At 39.7% G+C, this 16,986-nt stretch overlaps 2 protein-coding genes across 6 annotated transcripts in view; one reads left to right on the forward strand and one right to left on the reverse strand.

Annotated features, from left to right (window-relative positions):
• Positions 1-16,986, forward strand: part of sytl5 (synaptotagmin-like 5) — an 89,685-nt gene that overhangs the window by 2,534 nt on the left and 70,165 nt on the right. The window contains exons 1-2 of one of the 5 annotated variants that reach the window (XM_015364156.2): positions 13,324-13,532; positions 14,234-14,343. The exons of 1 other annotated variant lie outside the window; for it this stretch is intronic. The gene's annotated coding sequence lies outside the window, so the exon portion shown is untranslated. Of the gene's footprint in view, positions 1-11,106; positions 11,180-13,323; positions 13,533-14,233; positions 14,344-16,986 lie in introns of those variants that run through there. 3 more of the 5 variants (XM_069178939.1, XM_015364153.2, XM_006639216.3) reach the window with 3 other exon arrangements.
• Positions 2,450-8,943, reverse strand: dynlt3 (dynein light chain Tctex-type 3). Its single transcript, XM_006639130.3, has 5 exons — positions 8,808-8,943; positions 8,001-8,042; positions 7,433-7,556; positions 6,607-6,684; positions 2,450-6,109 (listed from the first exon to the last, which is right to left on the reverse strand). Exons 1-5 carry the CDS (start codon positions 8,832-8,834, stop codon positions 6,033-6,035), a joined length of 348 nt encoding a protein of 115 aa, XP_006639193.1. The 5' UTR covers positions 8,835-8,943; the 3' UTR covers positions 2,450-6,032.

Here is a 16,986-nt window from a genome sequence, read left to right on the forward strand (position 1 = left end):
TTTCCTCACACAGTCCAAAGACGCTTTAATCAACTAAGCAGGCTGGCACTCTGGCTTAGTTATCCTTGCCTAGTAAACAGGAAATCCTGCCTCCAAAGAGATGCTGGTAGTTCGATTGCTTTCCAGGAAAATGTCCTGAGTAAGTGCATGTTTGAGTCTCTATGTGCCCTGCCATGGACTAGTGTCCTGTCTAGGGTGTACTATGCCTTTTGCTTCCTTGGATTGGCTCCTGGCCACCATGGCCTGAATTGGATACTGAAATTGGTTATTGAAAGTGACGGGCTATAATAACATGCTTTTACTGGACATTCATCTTTTCCTTTAAAAGGAAAGATACAAATTGTTTAAACAAATATACTGTCAACAAAATGCATAACAAAAAATATTTCAAAACAAACAAGCGGTGACATTTATGCTATTTTCAAGTATTTTTACTTTAAACTGAACAATGCTAGAACAACAGGTTATGTCTGGCTATTCTATGCTTGAGTTAACATAGCATTCATTTATTTATGTAATATGTGTTTTATTTCAACACAGAACAAGTGCAATTTATACATCTCTTATATTGTTTAATTTTGGATTAAACCAAAACATCAACACATCTAGCAATCACAATTTCCAAATGTATGACTGAAGGATGGCTTTGAAGTTGCATGTGGTTTTGGGATGCATATACAGTACACGGGATATTGTCAGCATTGCTTGAGACTGGATTATATTCGTGGATGAAATGTAATATATTTATGTATTGCTGATCATCAGTGATTAGCCTTCCATTTCAGGTGCTTATCTTAACTTTTAAATTGAGCCCTTGACTTCAATTAATATTAAATTGAAGCTTTGAAAGATAACGTAGGTAGTTATCTAGTTGACTTAGCAGGGACAATTTTGTTGCAACTTTTAATTCTGGAAATAGTTTCATAAGATTTTCTTATAGAAGAACATTGAGTAGTCCTACAAGTGCCAAAACTGTAAAATGTGCTGAAGAATGCAAACTCTTCTGGCGCTTTCTAAGCCCTTCATTTGTAATTATGGAAGTGATCATTCCTGGGTTACTAGTAAATTCCTTTCAAAGGCTCTTTTTTCTGTACTGACTCACAAAGCTTTAATTTAGTAATTATTTTGAAAGTATTCTAACTGCACTTACTGAACCACTTACCGATGTTCTTGTAATTTAGGTACCTCATCAGGAGGTATTGTTGTCACTTTTAAAGTTGCTGTAGTTAGATTATACAGCGCTGTCCAAGGTTATTAATATTCCCTGATCAAATAAAAACCATCATATAGCTGAATGAGTTTAAGTTTGACAACTAATGTCTTGCTTAATAAATTCTAATACCTTTTAACTGTAGTCACAACAGCTGTTCAAAGAATCATACTGTATGCGTCATAAGTTATTGAAGTCAGGAAAATAAGTGAATTGCATTTATTCACACCCTTAAGCATTCTTTGTAAAAAATCAACAAAAACCTGCAATAACATTCTGCTCATCAGAAGTGTAAAGGAAGTCTCCGAAGGTTTCCAGTTTCCCAGATGTATAAAAGGAGGTATTGAATGGGCAACGTTGAGTAATTGCATACAGTACATCTTCATCCTTATGGTCAGAGAGCTCTTTAAGCACTGCAAGCAAATGGTCACTGACCTCCACAAGTTGAGGAATGGATATAAAATAATTCACAAAACCTGTATGTGTTGGTTTCCACTGTAGTTTCCATTTTAAGAAGGTTAACACCACTGGTATAGTGGCAGTGACACCCTGTATGAATCATTATAGGACTGCACCTTAGTGTAAGACTCTGGCTATTCACCATCATGAAAGCAAGCTATACTGTAGTGTTGGTGGGGTACATGTATGTTCTTTGCACCACAAAATAAAACCAGCTGTGGTTATATTACAAAAATAACATTTCAGAGAATTAACAGAAATGTGTGAAGAATACTGAAATCAGTCATAACAGTTTAACGGCGAAGCATGAAATTGCAACAGATTTAGTCACACAAAACAGGTTTCTAGGTAAGCATTCAAAAATATTGAAACTTCCAGCTTTCATACATCTTACATAAGTGGAGCTAATGTTTAACAGATATTTTAAAAAGAAAACAAAATAGTTTCAGGCTAGTCTTCATTGTCTTCATTCAGGATAACTACAAAGAACATAGTGTACAAATTCAATTTTACTTCCTCGCCAACCAAACCTCAACCCATGAAATTGTCGTCTTATAAATCTCTATACTAGTCTGCTTAGAAAAGAGCATTTTCCAACCCCAGGTAAACTATGACTTTTAAATTGTTTTGAAATTCAAGCTTTCAATGATTTAAAATGCTCTTAAACGCAAACATTTTAAGATCAGAGATCCCTCCCACAGCCCTCCATTGAATTCAAAAGCAAACATAAAACACAAGTCGTCATTTTCATGGAATATAACTCACTCCAAACAACAGAAAGCCTTTTTTTATGAGTTAATGTTTATTTACAGCTTCGCTCTATATCTTACAAAAGCATGCAATCATGCACAACAGCCCACTCAGGTGTGGAATGAGATGGCGCACAATACAAGAGTGTGAGGCATGGCGTGACCCAGCCAGCTTCTCTTCATCCACGTCCTCCCAAGCCTGGAAACACAACAGCTCGTGCTGATCTGAATACGACAATACTCCCATTTCCAATAGTCAAGGCATGCTCTTACTAGGCTATTTACAATACCTTCTCAAGTGTCATAATGCGAGAGCTGGTAGTGGCACTGGGTTTTTACTTTCTTACATTTTGAAGCTATAGACTACTATCAATCTCTGTTAAGTGTTCAAGTAATAGACAGCACTGCCATCCCTTCAAAATAAGGACACCACTGGCCCATTGCATGAAAGCCCTGGAGCTGACATTTCCACGCACTTTTCCTCTTAGGTATTCCTTGAGCTCAAGGATGTTGCGAAAACTTGTTTAATGACCCCAAGTCAGTACCCTATTTAAAGGGAGAAGTATTTTTAAGAAATGCTTAAGGTGTCTTATGCAACCTGGGCCGACAGTTGGAGGAGAAGTCCACAGTTGGTTCAACTGTAGTTTAATTCAGCAAAGTCAGTTCTCATTCACACTATTTGTGAATAATTAGTGCTCCTCTTGTTTGACTTCATTCTACAGACACGTTCTGACATTTATTTAGAATAAAATAAGTGCTTCACTGATAGAATACCCCCTGTGTTAGTGATCACAATTCTAGCCCTTTAATGAATAACTCAAACCATTAAGTGGCATAAACAAAATTATTTAGACTCACAAACATTTAATTGCAAATTCTAACCAGTCAAATTGCTCCTGTATGCAAAAGGTATATAACACACCAGTTAGGAAACTCCAATAACTGTACTGTATGTCTAAACAAATAAAGTCTGAAATTAAGAAACAATACTAAAAAAAAGTTACAGGAGCAAAAAAATATTTACCTCTTTTCTTAGCATTGGTAAACACTAAGAAAGTTTTGCCTTTTCACTTAAAGGGTACTGTTTCCTGTTGATTTAAGTCACAATTCATTGATGAACTTCAAATCATGTTATAGCAATACTGCACAGAAAATGACAAAGAAATATAGTATGACCAGACCAGAAGGCCTAAACTTGTCTCAGCCCTCCCAATCGAAAATGTGTTTCTCTTTGCCTAAGGCTTACCAAGACCCCCAAACACAACAAATCAAGACCGCAGTCAAGTACAGGGCTTGGGCTTTGTGACGGGTAGGTGGACTGAAGCTTGTTTAATAGCTTTGACCTAATCACAGTAAAGATCTAGTCTTTATAAGACAACTTTTTGGACAGGAAAAATAAAATACTTAACAATAAACAAAAAATACTAATAATTTAATCACAACATTCCTATTTATTCTTCTATTTCCCTCAAATTGAAAACTGAGCTCTTAAGCAGTAAAGACGTGTCCACTCGGCAGTTCAAAAAGCAGTATACAGCACGGCTCGTTACAGCTCGGGAAGCGTGTCTTCCTGGGAATGAACTGTACTCATCACGAGTTTTACCTTCGAGCGCCATCTAACGGACAAACGTAAAAACGCACTTTGCTTTAAAATGTTAAAGCCGCCTTTATGCTTTTTGCAGCACCCGTTCACTGAGCAATAGTCTTAGAAATGTGTTGCACATTAAAGAACCATTTGTAAAGACGTGGTTCACAACCCTGGCCAGCGGACCTGGTTTCGCTCCAGCCAAGTGCACAAGGCTCATTGATCTCAATGAAAATTTGATTTCATTCCTCAAAAGGTCTAATGCTATCTGTGATTGGTACCAACCCTGCACAAATTTCTGGGGTTCAGAACTGCCCCCATTCAGGTAGGCTCACTGAATTACAATGAGCTACATCTCAGCTGAAGGAAAATAATTGTGGGACTGTCCGATACATTGTCATTCCCAGCTTTGTCTGTTCAACATAAATTGATTGCTTCTTTAAAGCCATTAATTCAGAAACAAGGGAATGCAAATTGAAGAAAGGCTGTTTTAATTTATGCTGAGGCTTTTGGAAATGGTGCACACCACAAATACCTTTAACTGGAGTGTTCGTGAAACTTAAGACTGAGAGCAGAATCAAGGTTTAACAAAAGACTAAACAAGAAAGCAGACCTATTAAAGGCATCAAAGGCGCACTTGAGATTGAGAGCTGAGCAGAAGCAAAAACCAGTATACATAGTGGTACCTCAGGACCAGAACTGATATCCACTGAAAAGAAAAAAATGTTCAGAACAGTGTTAAGCCTTTGCCGTTTGGAATACAATCCCAAGCTTGTGTGCAGTGCCTACTTATCACACCGAGGCAAATTACTGTTTTGTTTAATTACTAATTGTTTTGTGCTCACAATATAGTTGCAGTCTACTACACTGAAGAATTATGTAAATCTACCACTGCGCCAACAGGAGTTATTTACACAAAACTGCTGAGGAGGCTGGATGTAAAAAGGAGGGTTCAATGCTAGACTGCTTCTGCTAATTTGGATATCAATTAGGCTTGCTTATTAACTTGTTATAGTCGGGGTGGCTAAAACTTGATAACTGCCTATACAACCCCACTGCATTCAGCAATAAGAATGTGTTAGAGAATAAAGTAATACATGAAATACATGTAATATTGACATTTTAGGTATTTAAGACTTAAGATCATTAAGATTTTACATCTGGTTGCTTTCTTTATACTTTGACAATCTCAACCTTAAACTTGGAAAGGAACAAGTAAAGGTTTATTCCAGGCTGAAAAGAGACAACGTTTCAGCTGTGAAGCCTTCTCAAACATGTCTCTTTTTGTTTCAGCATGGAATAAACCTTTACTTGTTCCTTTACCCGTTGCTTTGTAGCCTAAGTATGCTGATGCTGCTCCCTTCTTGAACTTAACCTGAACTAGCTGAAATCTCCTTCTCATTTCAGGCACCAAAAAGGAAAGAAGCTTTCAGTATAGATCCAATACAACAAAAGCAAAATTAAGCACAGTAACACAGTGCCTCTGACCAAAAGAGGGTTCTGAATTCTGTTTTATCCAAAAAAAACGCAAGAGATTTAAGAAACTGCATGCTGTTCTTCCTTGTATACAGTATAGACACTTTAAAAAAGCTGAGCTTTTCTACAGCGGGACTGAAACTAATTGAGCCTAAAAGCATTACTGACAAAGGACAATCTTATTGTAAGTGATTATTCAAATCAGAATGTTTCTTGTTTCCCTCCAGGAAACAGAAATTATTCAAATACCACCACACACTACACCAATCTGGTCTTTACAAAACAATAGCAATAATAATTGAAAAATATCAAAGCATGAAGGTTAACCATAGTTTTAAAAGGCCTGTACGCAACAAGGAAACCTTATCATTCCTCCTGGACGTGTGTGATTTCTGAACTGTGGGTAGTCGAGAGTTCATTATTACCAGCTAACCAGTAATACCAGCATTACACACATTTCACATCATAAAACAGCATTGGATCTTCAAGGCTTTGGCGGTTCCCATGTGAGTCCGTGTGCAGGTCTGTTTGTCCAGCCTTCTGAGTCACCTGGCTAGAGGGTCACAGCAACAGCAAAGACACTGACCACACAATACATGGTGCGATTCTCCCATCTCACCGTGCAGCTCCCTGCAGAAAACACAGGACAGGAAGTGAAGCAGGCCTGAAGGAAGGAGCATGGCTCACTAGGCTTGAAACCGACACGCGCAGAAGCAGAATGGTCACTTCTCTCGGCTGTACCACCTTCTGTGTCTCCACTACACACTATAGATGTGGTTAAGAATGCACGGGACAATAATCTTTAAACAGGCCATCGGTACCTTTCAACCCAAGCTGAGTTTCACTGACATAAGGCTTTCACTCACTAACTTTAGAATACATATGCAAGAATACAATCAGTAACAAATAAGACAGTTTTATAATGATGCTTAAAATAAAACTTCTCACGGCATTGAGCACTAACTCACAAGATAATGACTGGACAAGCTCACTATTATTTATACTGGGTGTTTTCTTCATCAATTATTTTGCAACTTTGACTTGAAATGATGCGGTATTATTAGAAACAAGTGTGTCCTGGAGCAGGAAGATAAAGACGCAGCATTGGACAACCTGTCAGTTCTCACCATCAGTAGCTGTGTCCCAGTAACAGGAATTGGCTGTGTGTAGTCCAGCTCCACTCTTCTGCATCACAGCACAGTTGACTGCAGTTTAGGAAAAGCATTGAAAATGACCAACAATGGGGAAATAGGAATAACACTTCAGTCATGTACAGGGTTTCATCTCTTATTACACATTATCCAGAAAACTCAGATATTCCGTTTGGAAAATCTAATTTAGCACAGTCATGACATTAATTTACTATATTTTTCCCCCCAAATAATTATAAATTGTGTTTTGCATTGACATAAATCCTATCTATACAGTACCTGAATCAATTTATTAGAAAATACCTTTTTGATTGATCCACTTGCAAACTACGGCACACTCACAAACTTTGTTGGAGTTGAGAACGTAGAACTGTACAGTGCCATCCATAAGTATTCACAGTATAGTGTCAAAACTACTAAATGGCAGTTAAGAATACCAAAAGTGTTATTCTTCTAAAATGGAATAAAAAATAAGCACAGAAAAACCCAGAAATAAAAGGTGATCTTCTATACTTTTATCTCATACTAATCTTCTTATTTCAAATTTGAATTGTATGAAGTATGAAGCAAAAGTAGAGATTTTGACTTCACTGTCCTAAAACGTATGAAGTGCATTGTATCTGGTGCAAAAGGGACCATTAGTGAGACCGCGTTGGTCAATCATTGTTTCATACTATACACTTAAGCTTTCCTAAAAATTATATAGAGAAATAGATCACAATTTATTTAAGAAATTGTCTTATATTTATGATACACTACAGTACACCAAGCTGGCTAGGACCAAAAATGCACAAGCACATACCTATGTACTTGAATGGTTTTCCTTGCTTGACAAGCTGAGTGAGGGAGTGCTCAACAATACTGGCTGTCCACTGATTCACCTTGTTCTGATTGTAATCTACTCCACCAATGATACCTTCAATACACTGCAAGAAAGAGAAGATTCTGTCAGAACTCTCAGGGCTGCATTTAAGTCAAAGGATCCCAGATGAGTTAGGATCCAGAACGTTCAGAGAATTCTTTGTAGACCAGTAGAGCTCCAAAGTACAGCAAGAGCAGAATTACCCTAAGGAGCTTTGGTCTTTATAATCCACTTCGCTTCAAGCTACACACAGCAAAGGTGACTGAGACAGACATCTAAGGGTACCAGACTGCTCAGACTTGCACTGTATTGTGCTTAAACTAAACACTAGGAAAGCAACAAATCGAATTGTATGTACTTAGCATTCCACCTTCTTCACACTGCTATTTCAAAAGGATTCAAATGTTTTTTTTTTACATGATGTTTTGCATTTCAAAGGTTCCGATAGCTTTGGCAACCTAATATCCCTGCATACTGATGAAAATGACAAAATTAACAATGACAGTACCTCTTTCACGCAGCTGCTTGCTTCATCTGCATTAAAGGGGACCTGTAAAAATAAAGAATCAGCAGTTGCTCATTTCAACAACACAGAAAGCAAGTGAAGTGCATGTCTAAATAATTACAGGAGTCAACTTCGGTGATTTCGAAGAGTTTTTAATGTATTGTACAAATACAGACTACATTGATTTTACAAAAGCACAGTGAACTAGATTTCAGAGCTACTTTCAACTCATAGTGAAGTTTACCGCTACTCAGAAGAGAATGTTTATCTACCTGAATCTAAATTAAATGCAGAGGAGTTTCTAACTTGAATACGCTACCAAATCAAAATGAAGAAAGAAGTAATCGATTTGGAAATAGATTAGAGGGTAGTGCCCTTTTCGTTCAGGCTTGGGGATTACAGACAAACCGGACTCGCTAAAGTTTGAAATTCACTCACTCGACCTGGCCAGTAACGAGGGAAGCGGATTTGGGCCGATGTACAGTACGAGAGGTGCTGCGTCTGGATCTCTATTCGTGTCTCTGGCCGCACCCTCGGGCGCTGGACTCCCAGTCCAGCGAGCACGGCCAGCCAGCCAGCTGGTTCCGACTAATTCGCAGTTACGACATATTCAGCGTGCACGACGCTTAATCTCTTCCCAGAAGTACTGACAGCTGGTAATCCGCATTTTTTACCCATTTTCAATAACCCAGTCTAACGAGAGGCAGTACCCCATCTCCAACGCCCGCAGTCTCCTGTAAGTTGCTTTATTATTAAAACCAACACTTAACTACGTTAATAATCGGTGAAGACACTAGACTCCCCCCCTACCTCGTCGCTGGAATGGTATTCCTCCATCGTTGTATTCCACGAAGACAAACAACAGCAAGCGTCTCCAACGCTATCCGCTCTCAATGACACTCCCTTGCAACAGTGGCGCTTGTGTTCCTGTTTAGCTGTCACTCAGGGAACTGATGATCAAAGACTGCTCGTCTCCGAGAGAGAGAGAGAAGAGATTTGACTTAGCGCCGCCTTGTGGTCAGGGGTACCAACGACGGCGTTGCCTGAATGTGTTTAAAATGTAACGCACACACCACGTCGCTGTACCTTTAGATAATATACGTTCCCCGACAATCAAGCAAAGCTTTAAAACAAGGCTTTCTCGTTATTGTATTTCAAAGTAGTGTTTGAAATACAACGCGTTCTTTCAACTGTGGCATGACAATATTGTACCGAGATGCAAATACCAGCGATATGTTTTAATTTAAAAATCGAACAAGGAACTTCGTTTTGCTATGTGTGACACGCAGTCGCAGTTTTTCCCCAAAATATTTGGAAATTTCGATGAACGCAGTTACTTCTGTTAACCACTAGATGGAACCGATAGAAAGCATCTGAGTTGAATGGGCTTTGTTGCTTTTCTATAAATGCTTTTTTTTATTTTTTAGCAGTAATCATTATTTCAGCATAGGTTTCCAAATAGCTGAGAAAAATTGATATTTTTCAGTACGCAAGACGATTATTCTGCAGATCTGAAAGATGGGAGTGTGTAACCATAATACATCGACACGCCTTAATAGGGCTTGTGCATCAAAACACCAAGTGAAAAAGAAGAGGAAAGAGGGACGATAGTCTTAAAAACGATTAATAATAGATTCTGAGAATCTGTTGCTTATCACAACACACGGTACTACTGGTGATGTTAATAACAGGTAGCTTGATTAAGATTAAATACTGTAACGTTACAATACTAAGTAAAACATATTTTGGTAGAAAATAATAGAATTCCTTAGAAGGGGTTAATTCAAATTTCTTGAAAGGAAAACGGAACAATGCACACTGTTTCCATGCATAGATATGGCATTTCAGATTAGAATGTGTTATTTTTAACATTCTTTTTCATTGTTCTGGCCTTCAGCAGTCCAATGTTGTACTCTGGGTAGTGGCATTGTGTTCAGGGTCAATTCTGGATAACCAGCTATCATGGACCAAGTTCATTTCACTGGGTCAATGTTGTTTTACACATCAGCCTACTGTAAATAGCTCAACACTGTGCACAAATGCACAGAATTACACACATACTGTACACATACAGATGCTGTACACATCATAACATCAACATCCACATATACAGTACATACTGTATATGAGATGATACAGACAAACGTTCTTGGCTCACCCATTAATTAACTTCATTTTATCTATAATGTCTTTTTTTATATCACCTGGTAAAATTCTTTGCTCTAAAAGACACTCGTCTTGACATCAATAGGACATTCACCATGGCCAAAAGTAATATGAATTTGGTCATTCCTGCTTAACTACAGCTCCCCAGCCTCAATATTGCTCTTAGTGCTGCCAGTTATTGACAATCTAGGATCTTCTTCTTTCTACCAGATAACTACAGACAAATGTTAAGTTTCTGTAGTTTTAAATTCATTTTGTTAAAATTTCTGTTGACATCCTCATTAAAAAATGCAAAGACATTTGAAGTATACTGTATACCAGATGAAATTTTGTAAAAGTGTTTGTTGTGACGTGCACTAGCTAAAAGACAAGAGAGGGAAATTGCGCTTATGTGCTTGAATAGTTTCTGAAGAAGATAAGAAGATAAGATCACTTTATTGGCCATATACAATTTCTTGTATTAGGACTTTGTCTTTTTGCATACCCCAACTTGCTCTCCATGAGACACACAGACAGGGAGAGAAGCTTGGGGTCAGAGCACAGGGTCAGCCATTTATACAGCGCCGCTGAAGACTCAAAAGTTGTGTAATCTGATATTAGGAAACTGGAAGATATATTCAATGATGTGTAAAAAACTCCAATCATAACCATAGTATGAACCAAAAAAAAACAGAAAATACAAAGCTCTGCTCGTCTTGACCCTTCTTTCTCTCATTTGTAGTCCATAGCTTGTTTTTGACTATTCCCTGTCACCCTTGCTTTTTGTAGCACATAGGAAAACATCACAAGTGAAACATAAGTGAATTGGAACCAGCTGAACAATACATACAGTACTGTGAGACAGTCCACATATGATACAAACAGGGACTGAAAGTAACAACACTTGTAACAGTGTTTCGTAGTTAGATTACAAACAATGGTAACTGCATCTGTTGATCTCCAGGTTCTGAGCTGTGAAAGCCACAGACATGCGTGACCACTGCTGGAAGAAATTCACCAGGAGAAGCAGGGGAAAGGTTGGTACAGGAAAGGGGTAACCATAACACACTGGGAACCAAGTGGTCCTCTGGGGCCTAAACATAACCCCCCCCCCAGCTTGCTGAGAGGCCCTGCCTCACGACTGGGCGCTAGGGCCTCAGGGGAGGTGAATTAGTGGGTAAGTCAGAGCTGCTGAGAACAGTGTGGGTGGGGTTAGGGCCAGAGTTTGGTGTTCGTAGGCCCTAGGCACTTTTTCTCCGAAATGTGCAAAAAGAGGGGTAAACGGCAATTGAATCACGTCGATTGACATTATGCACTTTAAACTATTCTGATAAACCACCATCACTTCGATACTTTTAGTTTCTAGAACAGCCGCTAGATACTGTAGCGTATGATTATTGATTTGGAGCACCCAGAATCGAGTGCAAGCATGTTGTTTCGGCTCATTCTTCGTTAGTCCCTAGTGTTTCCCTCCTTTGTAGGCCCTAATAATTTTGTAGGCCCTAGGCTGTTACGATCCCTGCCTCCCGGCAACAGAAGAGGCAGAAGAAGGCGTAGCCTTACTTCATCAGTCTACCTATCAGTTTACTTATTCACCACCACACCCCCGTCTCATCCTGTACTTAAACACCTGTCTTTTCCTACCTCCTCGCTCAGTATTGGTTTTCCTTTCGAGCTTCCTAGTTGCTCTACTCCTTCTTCTGCTTTGTGTCTTTCTTGGTTTTCGGATTACGGTTTTTCCCCCTTTGACTACGGTTTTTCGGATCACGGCTTGGCTTCGGTACTCACTCTCTGTTTTGGATCTCTGGCTTCCCCTGGACTCTCGGATTGATCTATCGTCTATGGTTTCGGATCACGGTTTGGCTTCGGTAACCCGTTCCCTGTTTGGATCTCTGGCTTCCCCTGGACTCTCGGCTCGTTCCTTCGACTACTGCTTTCTTTGGATCACGGCTAGGCTTTATCAGCTCCTGCAAGTGGGTTCATTCATTGGTTTCGGTTTCTCTTACCGAATCCCTAACATAGGCCCTGTGCCTACAGTGCCTAATGGGAAATCTGGCACTGGCCGAGGGTCCCTTTTGGGGGACCTATGCTGTGAAAACCCCCCCCCCAAACTTTCACCTGATGGTTATCATTGATGGTAATCAAGCAATTGAGAGTATACAATGTGCTGCTGGAAAGATGTCATGTAAGGATGAACTGCACAGAATGGGGTAGCAACTGAGGTCCTAGGGTTAGATCAAAGCAGCATGGAGCAGTCAGGTTGCCATCAATCAATATATAAATCTTTATCCTTGAAAAAAAGAAAATTAATGTCAGAATACAGTATATAGTTCGATATGAACATAATCCGACCCAGCTGTATATTATTTTGTAGTGGTACAGGAAAAGTGTGCTTGTTGGCTGATCTCAAAGTAGTAAATGGCTACTGGTCTGTTCTTTAAATTGGCTGCTTTCACATACTGTATATTCTGCAGTATAACATTTCAGTGACACATTAGCATGTTATCTGGTGAGGTTGTGCAGTGAGTGAGCCTGCAGACTATATGTCTGGCAATGCACTCCTGTTTTCTCCACTTTGTATTCAAATTAACCCCATGAATTTGCTTTTAAATCTGTACAAATAGTTCCTTACAGTCATAACTTTAGTACCCAGTGTAGGAGCTGAACAAGAGTCCGTTTTAGCTCACTAATTCATTATCAGTGTATGGTTAGTGTTCTTTTCTATTTGAAAGAAGCCGATGGACCCCAACGTGACTTCCTACGATACTATGTTTATGACAGAGGAATACGAGAAAATCAATATTGACAAATATGAAATGAATACCCCCGAAGTAAGAATTTATATTCAGGCAGGCGGTTGCCGATATTTAATTAAAAGCCTCCTAAGAAATGTTTGGTGACCAGATGAAAGCAGTATGAGGCAAGAAGAACGAAAATATGTCTCTGAATCCCCTGAGATCATAACCATTTTGTAATTAACAGTTAAAGCAGCATTCGATCAGATTCCCCTCAAATCTCAAGAAATGTATCAAGTTTATGTTTGGTCAATGGAAGTTCAATTGCTTAAAAAACATAGTAGCCATTTTCACGACTGTAACTGTGTGAACACATTAGGCTACGTGCGCTGCGGGAATCACTAATCCAGATGTTTAGAGGGATTCTTCTGTTGAAAAAGCCCGAGACCCGCCTCCTTGAAGCAGAAAGGTCTACGGCTCGCTGCTGGTACTGTACAGCGATAGGTCTTCTTAACAACAGACTGGATACTAACATCAGGATATACGAAACGCAGGAAGGACGGAAAGCTAACTGCCCCGGTCATTTACTACTATTCGAATAAAATAAAACGGGGCAATCTGCTCAGCACTTAAGAAGAGTTTCATGACAGCGGAGGTAAGAAACAATATACGTGTAAAAAGAGAAAAAACAGCCAATATTTTTTTTCGCATTTCCGACCAACCGAATTGCTCCTGTCCAGGACTACCTTTCCTGAAGGCAGCGTAAAGATACTGCACAAACTGACAAACCAGGTGTAATTAAAACTCTTGCTAATGTGCGGTCACCTTTTCAAACTCCAAAGTTTATTTGTTAGTGGTCGACGTTTAACTTGTGTTCCTAAATCGTCAGTCGCTTAACGTCAGATGGTATCGCTTTTACGCACAGTGTGTGGCAGAAAGCACGTTACGATAAAGCCAAGCAGTCCCATTCTTTTACAACAGGAGAATCTTGGGCTGTCTGTCCAGTTTTAAAGCTGTTGTTTTTAGGCGAATGTGCCCGTCTGTTACGTACTGCTTACCGGTGCAATGCAGTACGATCTACAGCAGTTTCGCTTGGATTAGATTTTTTAGTCATCGTCTGTATCCACACAGTAGTTAGTTATTTATGTTTCAGATGTTAAATGTGATGCATGTTTTTAAAGCTGAAAAGCACTATGATAACCCTATAACAAAAAGTTATCAGTTTCAGTAGCTTTTGTGTTGCAGAGTCTAATGCAGAAAACTGTAGGCTACATGAAATTCTCCTGCCTCTGGCTTTTCGAATTTCCCTCTGTAATGACTTCGTCCCATTGACGACCCACTATTCCTGTTTTTCAGGCGTTAAACGTTGGCATGTAAATATTGACCCGCCTGTGTGTTATACTGGTAAATCGAATCCCTGCATCTTTCTTCCTGTAGTGAATGTGTCGCCACACGATGTATAGTATGTGAGTAGTACTGCATTCATTCATTTCGTTGTTTGTGAAGCTATATACAGTATGACTTTACATATTACCATATAAACCACCATATTGGTCACTATTGATCAAATTAAATGTAGCCAAACGTCACAATGTTTCTTTTTTTGTATTTGTCTGAGATTGTGACAATAATGTGCGCTTAAGTATTTCGTTCTTTTTAAACATGTGAATAAAATAAATTGATACATTGAGTGCCAAAGCTCATAGTTTCCAAGGGAGACGTAAATGATCTGTTCCAGTGTACTGCAATACAGTTTAACAGTTTAACGCTTTATTTTATATAGTTTAACGCTTTTATTCACGGCTTGGAGTTCATGAGCTGTCCTGTGCAGAAGTGACAAATGATTCAATGTAGCTTTGGAGGCTGTTTGTCAACTAATAGTTAAGGACAGGCGTGAGAGATGTAACAAAGATAGTCCAGTGTCTTAGTTGTTGCGAGTTAACGGGAAAAGGCATCGTGGTGGACAACTGTCAGATTCTATTATTAATGTGACCAAGGGACTGCTTGTCTTCACCAGCGTGGTTATATAAGTTATATTTTAGGACAGAATAGTTTAAAATCACACGAATTTATACTGCCGCGAAGTTCTTCTTTTCTTCGAAGAATTTTCCTTATATAGGAATCGGCGTTTTCTTCTGTTTGAGCACAAATAAATATGGATAGTTTTAGTTTTCTTGGAGGAGTTATTTGGAAAGTAGCAGTTTTTTTTAAAAAAATGTCAAATCTGAGATGCTACATCTTTACATTTGTATTTTTTAGGTGGTAAAAGTAACATTAAATATGATTTTGTTGCTGTTGTTTCAGCTCATGCATTGGAGTCCGTCTCTAACAAAAAGGCACATTTGAACATTTCATCGAGGATTTTTATCATCTTTTATGGCCAGTCATATTTGCTGCTTGCTGTTTCTATTGGATTGCAAGTTGTTGTCGTATTATTGACATTGCCAGTATATTGACGTTGCTGTATAAAGTCACCATTTAAATGGCTGAATCTACCCCCAAGGAATTAAGCCTGCTGTGATTGAGATCTGTCCTCGGGAGCTCAAAAGCTTATCAGTTTACCCTTTAAAATTCCTGAGGCGTGTAAAGTACGTGGCCACATAGTTTATGTCGCAGGGCGCTCAATGAAATTCACTTCTCCACCTGCAAGGGTGACACACAGTATACAGTAGTTTGATTAAGGTTTGAAGAAAAAGAAACGAGGAAAGTGAAGGTTTGGGAGGAGCAGTGTAAGGTGATGCTTTTGGTTATATGAAAAGTTGCTATCATAATTTATTTTTTTTAAATGTTTTGGGACAGTTTAAATTTAAGAACATGATAACAGACTATAATTTAAATCATGTGCTGTTAACCTGTAATGACTCACCTGCAGCATGTGTTCAGTAGTCATCCAACCATCCAGTTCCTGGGTGACCGCTGAGATTGGATGAAATGTACCACAGTGAGCATGGTCAGCCTTGCATAAAGTGAGATAAAGCAGCCTACAGAGAACTTGAAATGCCGTGTGCCAAAGTGGTACTTGATCCCCTCGAGTTTACAGTGTCTTGCAAAAGTACTCACCCCATTCCAGTGATGTCCTATGGCCTTTTCTGACCACTTTGTCCAATTCATTGTCATTGGGGAACCCAGTCCTATTCCGGCAAGCAAAGGTGACAGGGAGGGATACAGCCTGACAGAGGCTTTACTAAGGAGGTGGGCAAGGAGGAAGCTGGTTCGGAAACCCATCCAGGCGCAGATTTAGGTGAACGTAGGCCCTAGGTGCTTTCACTGCGAAATGTGTAAAAAGAGGGGTGAACGGCAATTGAATTATGTCAATTGACATGACACACTTTAAACTATTCTAATGCTAATGTCACGGACGTCCAAAGGGACAAACCGTGGGGAGCAGGAGAGCAGAAAAAGACCCATATGCGTAGCGGCGAGACGGGAAAAAGGCCCGGGCTCATAGTGCAAAGAGTTCAGGATTGCCGTATAGAAACCTATGCCCTCAGGGAGCGGACGTGGAGCGCCCTGGTGCTAGGCGGGTCTCAGGACATCCGAACGTCAATGCTGAGCGAGGACAGAATGCAAGACCCGGAAATATATAGCCCAAGGGAAAGAGAGGGACAGGAAGGACAGCAGACTGGAAACTAGGGACAGGACAGAGAAGGAGTGCCCTCTGGCTGCAGAGGGCGTGACAGCTAAACCGCGTGATTGACGGAGCGAGTCAAGCGACCATCGTTTCGATATTTCTAGTTTCTAGAACAGCCGCTCGATAGCGTATGATTATTGATTTGGTGCACCCAGAGTCGATCGCAAGCACGTTGTTTCAGCTTGTTCTTCGTTAGTCACTAGTGTTTCCCCCCTTCGTAGGCCCTAAAAATTTCATAGGCCCTAAGCACTGTGCCTACAGTGCCTCATGGGAAATCCGGCACTGAAGCCATCGTGAGGCCAACAGTGACGACGTTAGAGCTTCAGAGTCCAATGACTGAGGCAGGAGAAAATAATCTAAGACTCAATATCCATAAAGCTGTCCCGTATGACAGAGTCGGAAAACCATCTGTAACCCCTCGTGAAGATTGCAGCAAAGCATTAAAATAGTTGCAAATGGTTTTGTGGTCAGACAAGAC

This window comes from Lepisosteus oculatus, chromosome 15, assembly GCF_040954835.1.
Source record: "Lepisosteus oculatus isolate fLepOcu1 chromosome 15, fLepOcu1.hap2, whole genome shotgun sequence".
Classification (NCBI taxonomy): Eukaryota; Metazoa; Chordata; class Actinopteri; order Semionotiformes; family Lepisosteidae; genus Lepisosteus; species Lepisosteus oculatus.

Excerpts from the sequence above, each read along its gene's own strand:
- dynlt3 (XM_006639130.3), bottom strand. The coding sequence starts at position 8,834 with ATGGAGGAATACCATTCCAGCGACGAG. Across the intron at positions 6,685-7,432 it reads AAAACCATTCAAGTACATAG|TCAACTGTGCTGTGATGCAG; the intron begins GTATGTGCTTGT and ends CCTAAACTGCAG. Across the intron at positions 6,110-6,606 it reads CTGGGACACAGCTACTGATG|GGAGCTGCACGGTGAGATGG; the intron begins GTGAGAACTGAC and ends TGTTTTCTGCAG.